The sequence below is a fragment of the Vollenhovia emeryi genome, unplaced genomic scaffold (assembly GCF_000949405.1).
Source record: "Vollenhovia emeryi isolate VEMERY1.0 unplaced genomic scaffold, V.emery_V1.0 DF939133.1, whole genome shotgun sequence".
Classification (NCBI taxonomy): domain Eukaryota; kingdom Metazoa; phylum Arthropoda; class Insecta; order Hymenoptera; family Formicidae; genus Vollenhovia; species Vollenhovia emeryi.
Window position 1 is genome coordinate 2,704,486 of NW_011967233.1, and position 12,053 is coordinate 2,716,538.

The 12,053-nt window shown below is 48.2% G+C and overlaps 1 protein-coding gene across 1 annotated transcript in view; it reads left to right on the top strand.

Moving 5' to 3' along the window:
• The window catches only part of LOC105567952 (F-box only protein 11), a 12,954-nt gene extending 1,124 nt beyond the window's left edge, over positions 1 to 11,830 (top strand). Inside the window, exons 2-8 of the mRNA XM_012023245.1 lie at positions 3,480 to 3,785; positions 4,105 to 4,896; positions 5,251 to 6,103; positions 6,181 to 6,401; positions 6,705 to 6,923; positions 7,008 to 7,215; positions 7,306 to 11,830. Coding sequence (XP_011878635.1) covers positions 3,480 to 3,785; positions 4,105 to 4,896; positions 5,251 to 6,103; positions 6,181 to 6,401; positions 6,705 to 6,923; positions 7,008 to 7,215; positions 7,306 to 7,435 — 2,729 coding nt within the window. The 3' untranslated portion in view covers positions 7,436 to 11,830. The remainder of the gene's footprint in view (positions 1 to 3,479; positions 3,786 to 4,104; positions 4,897 to 5,250; positions 6,104 to 6,180; positions 6,402 to 6,704; positions 6,924 to 7,007; positions 7,216 to 7,305) is intronic.
• Positions 11,831 to 12,053: the final 223 nt, after the last annotated feature.

A 12,053-nucleotide genomic window follows, 5' to 3' on the forward strand; every position in this document is an offset into this window, starting at 1 on the left:
ACACCTCGTACGCGGGGCGCGCGACACGGTCTCCCCATTCCCGGACTCCGCCATCTCCGTCGCGCCTTTGTTCCCCCCCTCCCCTCCCCGGGCCTACGTGTACGCGTCCGCACGCGCCGCGTTTCCTGCTCGCCCTCGCTCTCTGCCCGTCCGCCCGTTTCTCTCCGCGACTCTCCCACGGTCTCCTCGTTCCCCGATTTCCCTTCCCGTTCCTGCCCGCCCCCCCTGCTCCCCTCCCCCCCGGAGCCTGGCTCTCGCGCGGAACGGTAGAATTTGGAAAGGTGCATGAAAGAGGTGACCTCAAAGCCGCCCGTGTCCGGCGTGAAAAGGGGAGGAAAGGCTGATTTTTTTTTCCTTTCCTTTTCTTTCGGTGGAAGCATCGGGCGCGATCGTTCGCCTAGTAATCGCGGCGCGACAGGCGGCCCGTGTCGTAAACGCTCGCGAGCCGCCGCCGCCGCCGCCGCGCGTATGTTTATAATAGCTGCTCCGGGAGTATCTTGTACGCTGCGTCGCAGCTGAGGTTAGGTGAGCGTCGAGTGTGGCGAGACTGTCAGTCGGGCGACTCCGCTCCGGGCTCGCGTCGCAGCTGCGCGGGCGACAAAGGGGCCGCGTTTTGACAGCCCCGACGCCAGGGCCCGTCGCGACGCCGTCCGACCGGCCGACTCCCCCGGAGCCAGCCGCTCCGTCCGCGGCCCCCGTGGCGAGAGATCCGATGCTTTTCGGATTTGCGGGCAATTTCCGATTGGCAGCCGCTAACGGCCATATTGCTCCACTGTATTTGTGAATAATTCCTGATTGGCGGCTGCGCGTCCACGGGTACGGAGCCCCACACGGCCGTGGACCCGCCGGAGAGGTTGCGACACTTTCTTTTTCCTTTTCTCCTCTCTCTCCGGATGAGCCGCGGAACGCGGCGTCCCCTACGACGCGTCGCCCATGGGTAAACAATGGGAGTCGAGCGACGGCGACGACGACGACGACGACGACCGACGTCCGGATCGCCGAAAGCCCCGTCGGCCTTGAACGGCGCGAGCCGTGAATTCCGAAAATCGCGAGGGCGCGAGAAGATGGAGCGTGCGAAGCGCCCGCGTACTCGCGGAGCGGATCACCGTTGCGATAATACCCGCGCCAGGGCCGTGTGTCTCCGCGGGCTATAATATAATAAGGGTTGAACGACCCCACGCGGCGATACTCGCCGAGGGAACGCGACCCTTATTGTAACGCAATATCGCGCCCCCTCTCCCTCCCCCCGCGCGCTCTCGCGCTCTCCCTCTCTCTCTCTCTCTCTCCGTTGGAGAACGTCTGCTTCTGTGCAGGAGCGGTACCATACGTCTCTCCGCGGTTCGCCGATCGTATCGATTCGCGATCTCTCCGCCTCGCGATCAATCCGCCGGAATGCCGGCGGCTCGCCCTCTCCCTCCCCGCGTTCCTCTTTTTTTTCCTCTTCTCTCTCTTTCTCCTCTCGCTCGTTTCGTTCAATCGCCAGCGATTCAGCTGGAACGCGGCGCAGCTTGCGGGATACGCGTCGATCGGTGCCGAATTTTCCGGCGGTCCGAGAGAGAGAGATAGAGGGAGCGGGAGAGAAGCGGGAGGAGGAGGAGGAGGGGAGAGAACAGACGGAGGCGGAATGGGAGGACGAGCGAGCAAATATTCTCGAGGCTCGGGGCTAATCTTCGCTTTTTATGTGCTACTTTTTTTTATATTTTATCCGGTTTTCTTTATCTTCTCTCTCCTTTCTTTATCCGGTTAGGACCAGCTCAGTTTCAGCGCTATTTACTTTTATTTATTACATTAGTCGCGACCTAATCTTCCTTTATGTTATCTTCTTTTTTGTTTAACGACTGCGCGGTTGAAAACGTCTCGTTGGCCTCTTTTAATTAGACGATAATTAATCGTATTGAACGTGATTTGTAATATTTTCTCGTTTATCGTCCCCCGACCTTTCCACTTGATTCTTGAGAGCGTCGAGGCTGCGCGTTGCAAAATCCGTAGAGGTTTAATTATCGTTCAGGCCGACTATTCGCGCGCTCGTACCTGAAATACTTGGAGAAGTGAAAAGCAACAACGTATCGCCCGCGAAAGAATCGTCAGAGAATCGATTACAATTAAGCTCGAATGCAATGACGCGCGTTCGGTATCGCAGGCAGTCAGGTGTCCGGGTGCTCGCGTACGTTGCGTTGTGAAACTAGATAAGGGAGACGAAAACGGTGTCGCCCGATAGAAACCTCGGTGTTAATCCTAACCGGTAACGGGTCGCCCGCGAGTCCCGAGATCGCCGAATCGCCCACGGGCGCGTTCGCCGAGAGGCGTGGGCGTTTAAAGGGACCTTTTTCGCGGCGGGCGAGAAACGGAAGCGAAGGTGGGAGAGGACCGTCCCGGCATGGCACCGGCGCGCGTTCTTTTGAGTGATGAGTTACCGGTGCTCCACTTTCGCGAGAGGACTCGGCGTGACCCGGAAACGTGATCGAGACGTATCCCCGGACCGGGGGGGGGAGGCAGGAGATCCCCGAAATCGGCGCGTCTCGCGGATCCCTACGGGCAGCAGCGCCCTACCACTGTGCGCCGCGTGCGTCCGCCGTGTGTGTGTGTGTCGTCGGGCAGCCTAGAAAGTGAAACGTCGAGGCGCCGGAATGGGCCGCGGACGACGGCGACGATCCGCTCGTCGGCGCGATAACGATTCGGCGCCGATCGGAGAGGAGGCCGGGCCTTCCGCCGGAGCTTCCTCGCCGACTTTGCGCTCGGTTACTTTGAAACAGACGAACCGGTTCGCGCTTAATCGCGTTATCGGGGAAAGGTACGCGCCTGGACATTTTGCGGGAACGCCCGGGAATTCTACGCGCGCTCGACTTCGCGGGTACACTTTGACGGAAATCGAACCGACGACTTTGCCGGGGATTTTCTTTCCTCGTCGCTGGCGACGTCGGTCGTCGCGCGTCGCGACGTGTAATTGGACTCGCATAATGTCAACAATTATATCGAGATGCACGTGATCGCAGCGTTGCTCTTTATTTAATTCTCCATGCGGGCCCGCGACACTATACACTTGACAATTTATGCCGCTGCATTTGTAAAACAAGGCCACCTTGTGTCACCATGCAAATTTCTCTAATGATCCCCGGCTTACTATAAATTACATAGCGAATGTTTGCACACGCAGCCGCAAATGCCTTTTGTTTACAATGTCATGTACAACTGTATTAATGATAATACAAGTATAACGTTACACAAGCTTATTCGCGTTCGCGCAAAGGGTATCGGAGAGAGAGAGAGAGAGAGCTTTTTCCATGCCTCTTCTATCCCGCGAATTGAATCTCTAGAAATGCGCGGTCCGAGAAAACTCTTCCTTTTCGAAAACCGATTCTCTTCTCTTCGGCGAATCTCCCGCGAGACCTCATCGCGCGCCGAGGTTCACGGGAGAAGCCCTCGACCCTTCTGCCTCTCGCCCTCCTTTCTTCTAACGATGACGATTTTTGTGTTCTCAGCCGAGCCATGCGATCTGCCGTGTCCGACGATCAATCCTCTCGTTCCAGTAGTAGTTGGCGGTGGAGGCGGAGGAAGTGGCGCACGAGGCTCGTCCCCTAGTGTATCCGGAATCGCTGCTCCCTCGCCGTCGCCCCAGTCGCACTCGTCGCCGTACGACCTGAGGCGCAAGAGCCCACCGCATCCAGACCCAGCGCCCGGCACGAGTTCCGCCCTGCCGCCCTCGGGCGGCATCGCCGCTACCTTCGGCTCGTCGTCCCTGCCGGCGAGGAAACGGCCGAGACGAACATGTTCACTGTCCACGGATGGTACGTCCCGAGAGGCGACTGCTAACGTTCGACAGGAAGCTAGGAGCCGCCCCACGTGTCGAGAGACAAAGGATTCACGTGTATTCCTGGAGTGCCTTGTACCTGTTGCACCTAGAACCGTCACTTCGTGACAACATTTGTGTATTACACAAGTGTTTCAATTGATAGAGCTCTAGGTGCAAGAAAAGTGCAAGGCACTCGAGGATCCCCTTATGTATACGTAAAAATCCTGTTTAACGTCATTGCTCGTTTCTTGACGTGTAAATTTGGAGCAACTCCGAGTTGGCTAGGCCCCACTAACTTTGACTTCTCGCGACAGGTATAAACACGAACACGGCGGCGCATTACCTCCAGTACGAGCTACCGGACGAGGTGCTGCTCACGATATTCAATTACCTTATGGAGCAAGACCTTTGTCGAGTGTCGCAGGTCTGTAAGCGCTTTCAAGTGATCGCGAACGACACGGAGCTGTGGAAGTCGCTGTACCAGCAGGTCTACGAGTACGATTTGCCGCTGTTCAATCCAGCGCCGTGTAAATTCGAGTTTGTTTCGCCGGACGAGTCCGAGTACCAGAATCCGTGGAAGGAGAGCTTCAGGCAGCTATACCGAGGCTCGCACGTGCGGCCCGGCTTTCAGGAATTGAAGTTCAAGGGCCGTAATCTGCTGTATTTCAACACGGTCCAGGGCGCGCTGGATTACGTCGATGAGTTCAAGACCAACAACGCCTCGGCGAGCAGCGGGGCTACGGCCGCGAGCGGGCAGGGTTGTTGCAATAGCAATTCGCAGACGAGCGGGGAGAACACTTCGACGCAGCACTTGGTCTTTTTACACGCCGGCACGTATAGAGGAGAGTTTCTCGTGATCGATAGCGATGTTGCGCTGATCGGTGCCGCTCCGGGAAATGTCGCAGAATCCGTGATTCTGGAACGGGAGAGCGAGTCGACGGTAATGTTTGTGGAAGGTGCGAAGCGTGCTTACGCTGGACATCTCACCTTGAAGTTCACGCCCGACGTGACGAGTACGGTGCCACATCATAAGCACTATTGTCTGGAGGTTGGCGAGAATTGCAGTCCCACCGTCGATCACTGCATCATCAGAAGCACGAGCGTTGGTAAGTGCGCGCTCGAGGTTTTCACGGATTGAATTGGCGTTTAATGAAAATGCTCGGACCAAAATTTACAACTCAAGACTTGGAATTGTCGCCGAAAACTTAAATAAATCTCTATGACTTTGTAACAAAGGCTGCGGTCAAGCTGCCGCTGCAAACGCTTCGAAGCGTTTCGTCTCTCTTTCTGTTTTTACTCAAAAGAAAAGAGAAGACGAATGCTTCGTAACATTCGAAGCGACAGCTTGACCGCAGCCAAAATTACAAAATGTTGAACGTACGTTGCATACATTGGAAAGGATGAAGCGAGTTATTTTCAAATGTCGTATTTTACACAATATAAATATTTTGAACTTGTAGTTGGTGCGGCGGTCTGCGTGTCCGGAGTGGGTGCCAATCCGTTAGTGAAGAATTGCGACATATCGGATTGCGAGAACGTCGGACTGTACGTGACCGACTATGCCCAGGGCACGTACGAGGACAACGAGATCTCGCGGAACGCCCTGGCTGGCATCTGGGTGAAGAATTACGCGAATCCCATCATGCGGCGGAATCATATCCATCACGGTCGCGATGTCGGAATATTCACGTTCGACAACGGGCTCGGTTACTTCGAGGCTAACGACATTCACGACAATCGGATAGCGGGTTTCGAGGTGAAAGCCGGCGCTAATCCTACCGTTGTTCACTGCGAGATCCATCACGGCCAGACTGGCGGTATCTACGTACACGAGAACGGCCTGGGACAATTCATCGACAACAAGATTCATTCCAACAATTTTGCTGGTGTATGGATCACGTCGAACTCTAATCCGACTATACGTCGGAACGAAATATATAATGGCCATCAAGGTGGAGTGTATATATTCGGCGAGGGTAGAGGTTTGATCGAGCATAACAACATCTACGGCAACGCATTAGCTGGTATACAAATCAGAACAAATTCGGATCCGATCGTCCGGCATAACAAGATACACCACGGTCAGCACGGCGGGATTTACGTGCACGAAAAGGGCCAGGGCTTGATCGAGGAGAACGAGGTGTACGCCAATACTTTGGCGGGCGTGTGGATCACGACGGGCTCGACGCCCGTTTTGAGGCGAAATCGAATTCACAGTGGCAAGCAGGTCGGCGTATATTTTTACGACAACGGCCACGGGAAATTGGAGGACAATGATATTTTTAATCACTTGTATTCAGGAGTACAAATAAGGTAATTATTACTTCCGAACAGGCCTGGAAGCTTTCATGTGTATGTAAGAAAAACCACCGACCGAACGCGTGTTTCAGGACTGGCAGTAATCCGGTAATACGCGGTAATAAAATATGGGGAGGACAAAACGGTGGCGTTCTAGTGTATAATAGTGGCTTAGGCTTACTCGAACAAAATGAGATTTTTGACAATGCGATGGCTGGCGTCTGGATTAAGACCGACAGCAATCCGACTCTTAAAAGGAACAAGATATACGACGGACGGGATGGCGGAATCTGTATATTTAACGGGGGCAAAGGTAAAGCGGTCTCTTTTTAGCCAAATTTTGGCAATGACTTGTCAGTCGTGTTCCACAACAATATAAATATTACATACAACATTCTTTTAAATAGTTTATTCTTTTCTCTCGCGGATAGCGTATTTTGTCCGCTTTTACGCAAATTTATGCCGGCTGAAAAAGCGCATATTGAAATACATTGCGAGTGAATCGATCTGAAAAATTTATGATTCCATTTAATAATTTTTTTAATATTGCGATCGTTATAAAGGGTACGCAATAATCTCACGGAAAAATTGTAATGGTGATCGCGTCTCGATACAGGTATTTTGGAGGAGAACGACATACTTCGCAATGCACAAGCGGGCGTGCTTATATCGACGCAATCGCAGCCGATCCTGAGGAGGAACCGGATTTTCGACGGCTTGGCAGCTGGCGTCGAAATAACTAACAACGCCACGGCCACCCTGGAATTCAATCAAATATTCAATAATCGATTCGGCGGTCTGTGTCTGGCGAGCGGGGTGCAACCGACGACTAGAGGTAAATACTCGCTTCCGGTGGCCGGCACCCGGCGCTTCTAACGAGAGATTATCGCACGCGCACTCCTTTTCCTTTTCTTTTTAGGCAATAAAATATTTAATAACCAAGACGCGGTGGAGAAGGCAGTTGGGAACGGCCAATGTCTATACAAGATCTCATCGTACACATCCTTCCCCATGCACGACTTTTACCGTTGTCAAACGTGCAACACGACGGATCGCAATGCGATATGCGTCAATTGTATAAAAACTTGTCACGCTGGCCACGACGTCGAGTTCATCAGACACGATCGGTGAGCTCGCGCGTCTAATTTCGTGCGTTATTTTTAGGCGCGCCCTAGATGGAATAAGCGTAATGTAATCGTCTGCTTTAATGCTTTTAGATTCTTTTGCGACTGCGGCGCCGGAACGTTGAGCAATCAGTGTCAGCTGCAGGGCGAACCTACGCAAGACACGGACACGTTGTACGATAGTGCGGCGCCTATGGAATCGCATACACTTATGGTCAACTAGGAACTAACCTAAAATAATTTAAACAATCAAACAATGTTTAGAGCCGTAAGTCCAGTAATATTGCGAGCACGCGCAGTAAATCCATTGCCGAGTTCTTTATTATAATCTTCTCTTCACACACTCGTCATTATGTCGTGTTTGTTATTCTTTAAAGAAATTCTATTTATTATGATAAATTTGTTTTTATTGTTAATATATAATATATTACGAGAATATGAGTCGTGTAAATCGCTGTGCGTCAATAATATTACTTTAACGATAATGTAATATTATTGTCACTTAGTTTTCTTATCGAAATTGCCATCTTTACTTCTATTATTTGCTTTAATTTTCTTCCTCTTCCCTTTTACAAGGATATATTCCATTTTCATGACGGACAATTATTACGTTACATTACGCGCAGATAAGTTTTTCTTTTATAATGAAATAACTTATTCCTTAATGTATAAATGTTTTGAATATGTAATTGGATTGGTTATCTTTTTTCTGAGTCTATTAAAATTACAAGATGATTATGCAGGTGCGAGTGCATTTGTATTAGTTTTATCGCAAGTGTTATCTTCGATTGGTTCTTGTTAAAGATTTTTGAAAGAGACGATTGCTTCTTTCTACAATCAAGGCTAATAAAGAACTCGGCAATCGCATCGCCGAGAAGGCGATAGTAATAAAGTAACAAAGAAAGCCCTCATATGTGTAAAACATACAGTATCATATTAGGTATATCAAATTAATTTAAATGTGTAAACGAGGGAAAACGCTAGGCTAATCGTAAATCGAACTTTTCACGTGACCTTTTTATTGAGGTTCTACAATCCTTAAAAATCTTCATAATAACAAGAGTGCAGTGCTGTAAAAACGAAGGGGAGAAGAAGAGAAACGTGTGTATACGCCATAAATGACACTCGACGCCTCGTAATACGCTCTAATAAACTGCTTAAAACTCTAAACGGGAGCCGCGATAACATAGATAAGACGAAATGTAAGTTCGCACAGTGTGAAACAATGTATCCGGAATGTAAATTGTGTATATCAAACGCGAAGCAGTAGTAACGCCGAGAGCGATTAATATAATCATATTATCTACTTTTGAACAGAAGTATCAATCCGCAATGAAAGAACGTGAAACGTATAGATAAAATTTGCACTCGACTCTAATAAAAGGGGACTTGATCGTATCAGTGTATAAAAGGAACGCAAAGCAGTGTGAGTGTCGCACTCGGAATTGCAAAACTGGAAATCGAATTTACAAAGAAAAAAGAAGGAAAAGGGAAAGTAAAGAACTGTAAACCAACGGGGTCACGGAACGTCACGATCATTTACGTATCATCAGGCGCAACTTCGTCGACTTGTCGAATCTACGCGGTACAAATCTCAAGGAGGAAAAACGAGGGGGAAACGAACGAAGAGGCCGGCAAACCAACGCGACAAAGATCTGCAAGACACACCGGAAAACAAATGTCTAAAATATGTGATATACAAAACTCACACAGGTGGAATAATCAAAATAAAAGTAAACGTGCTTCTAATTTTTCGACGTAAACGTACCTTGTAATTAACGCGTAACCGATTCCATCAATCGCGATGGTGAATTATGTGATGGTCCTAAGTTGCCGCCTACACGGGCGAAGTGCATGAAAAGAACAGGATAAATATTGAAAACTAATTGAATAAAATTGAAACCAGGAAGGGAAGAGTGAACAAGAAAAAAAGAGTGCGTATACGCGGGAACGTACGACGGTGTATACCAGTGAAAAAAAAAACAAAATGGAAAGAAACGAAAACGGAGGCAGAGTTGAGCGTTCGAAATAAAAGATGTACTGTCCGAGGAACAGTTTTTAAAAAGTAATCTCGAATTTTTCAGAGTAATCAGATTTTTTTAATTATTACGTTAGTGAGTAAAAGAAGTCTAATTACCTTATTGTAACAATGTAATTTTTCCGGGAGCGGCGCGCGCGCTCCCGTGCGAGGAAAGGAAGCGCCTATTAGCGATATAATTTTAGACCGAAATCACCTTTATTTACGCAAATGGTATACATATATAGATAAGTAGAGAGGAGCGGACTGTCGTGAGACATCGTTATTGTGAATTTTGTTCGGAATTTAACTACGTAATTCGTTATTCTATGTGTATATTCTGTGGTATCTTTTGTATGTCGTGTACGGCAAGGAGGCGCATGAAAATTGCCTTTCAGCTTACCGACTCAGGAGGATAATATATAAATATATACATTTAAATGTGTATATATACATACGTATACACACCAATATACATACAGAAGCGCTGTATAGCTTAGTGCTACAACAGTCGAACAAAAGAATTTTGAATGGGAAATATCTGATATATATGTATGTATATAAGTATACATATTTATATCAGAAATATTTTATTCATATACACATTCAGTTACCTTGAGATTAAATTTATCTTTCGCAGATTTTGTGTCAGAGATATGGGGATGTATATATGTACATACATATATGTATATGTATTTATATACCTATATCTCTGATACGTAACATATATGATATGTATATATCTACAAATAGTACTGAATGGAATAGAAGATATTAAGTGAAAGGCATTTTTCGCAGCGTGTTGCATTAAACTTAAAGGATGGGAAAAGATGAGATGTGTATATCGAATCTTTTGGGTTCTTGAGTGATATAACGTATGGTATGTTGTTTTGTTTAATAATTGTTCATTTGACGAAAGTTCGTGGATCTTTTTCTGTCCGACGTTCGAAGCGGAGAAACTGCAGAAGAATAGCGGCGATGCAACGGAAGACAGTATATGCGATCGAATTATATTGCAATTACTTTGCCGGGCACGCGCTTACAAATGGTTTTCGATTTTTTTTTCTCTCTCTCTCTCTCTCTCTCTCTCTTTCTCTCCTGTCGGAATTATCGATCAGAGTTTACGCCGCTCTCTAAATTGGACGTGTGATCATAGAGGTTACTTATCAAATTATGTTTCGAATTATTTATCGAAATTTATAAATTATTGATTGAGTTTGAACACTGGATGTTCTGCGTTTACTCTTGGACCGAATTATTTTATTGTGTATACATGACTGTGTTGCAAAGACGTATGTATTTTGTAAATACATTCTTTGTTTTTTTTTTTATATTTTCGATCGAAGCAGTCGAGCCGAAAAGAGAATCGCGTGCGCACGCATTCTTTATCTCTCTTCCGAGGTAGAATGAAACGAAGCCCTCGGAGATATAAATTTATCATCGTCCGTGCGGAGCCGTTTTTCCCTCCTCTCCTGAATACGCGAGGGGAGCATTTTTCTGCGATTTCTACCCCCTCACGTGCACGTGCGAGAGAAGGAGCAACTCCCCGTCACCGCGGAAAATGTCACTGCCGTTATCCGTTCAGCGATTCAACGAGACTTTGTCTCTTATATCTCCCGACATTGAAATAATAATCGCTTGTTGAATGTCGTACAAAATTTTCCCCGTCGGCGAGAACGTTGCGATTCGTTTGTCACTGCAGCAGGACGATCCGCGACGCGGATCTTCCGCGTGAAACTCGAGAAATATCGGGCTGCAAAGGTGCTGTTAACGCAGCGAAAGTGCCTCGAGAACCGTTTCGCGATTCTGTAATTAGAATCGCAGAGAGCCGTTTCTAGTGAGCGGCATCAGCGTCTCTTCCTCAGTCGGGAGTCTTTTTGCCGCTGATAGTATAACAACTAACGAAACTCACCGGCGACAGTGACAAATTCGGCCGTGCCGGCGAGTTCTTTTTCTCCGCGCACTTCCCCCAAGTATGTATGTTGAGTAATGTTTCGAACACATTGTTTTTGCGCAGCAGCCGTGTATATATGTATGTACGTTGTAGGATGAGAGGCAGTAACCAAGCGGCGAGCGATTCGTGGACTCGTATAATAACTTCCCGACTGCTTCCACACTCCGCCTGCTCGAGCGTACGCGTTTTACGGCTTACACCCTCGTGACCTAAAACTCCAAAAAAAAAGGGAAAAAGCGAGGAAAGGGAGAAAGGAGGAACACACACACAACACACGCACTAGACGCGAGAGATAGGTAAAAATAGGTTTGCACAAAGAACTTCCACGTACAAAACACACACACACACACACACACAGAGTGGGTCGAGACTTTCATATTCGGCTGCGGCACGATTCCAGTGTTTCTCTGTTTCTAGTTGTTGAATGTATTAGAGATAAGACTCGAGATCACAGCAATAGCAAAACCCCATCCTCCACCCCCCGCCCTCCCAGTTGTGTTTGTCATTTTCACAGTTCCGCGTGTAAGATCCGCTGACGCTAGATAGAGCTTTATCGCACGTTTCCACCAAAGTGACGATTGTGGTTTCACGATATGTTATGCGAAATCTTGAGAGCGAGAGGAGCGCGGGCGTCTCGCGACAGAAAAGGGAAAAAAAATTGGGTGAAGAAGGGCAAAGTGAAATGGGGAGAAAAATTCGTATCTGCCAAGAGCCCGAGTTCTAGACGTGAAACGAAGCGAAACGAGCTTGCGGAACAACGTGGCAATTACGTTGTTTGTGCGTGCCGGATTATCGAGCTAATCGGCTTAGTTCGCGAGCAATAAGCGCGTTTCGCATAAAGTCTCGAAATGCTGTACGGTAGAACGTCAG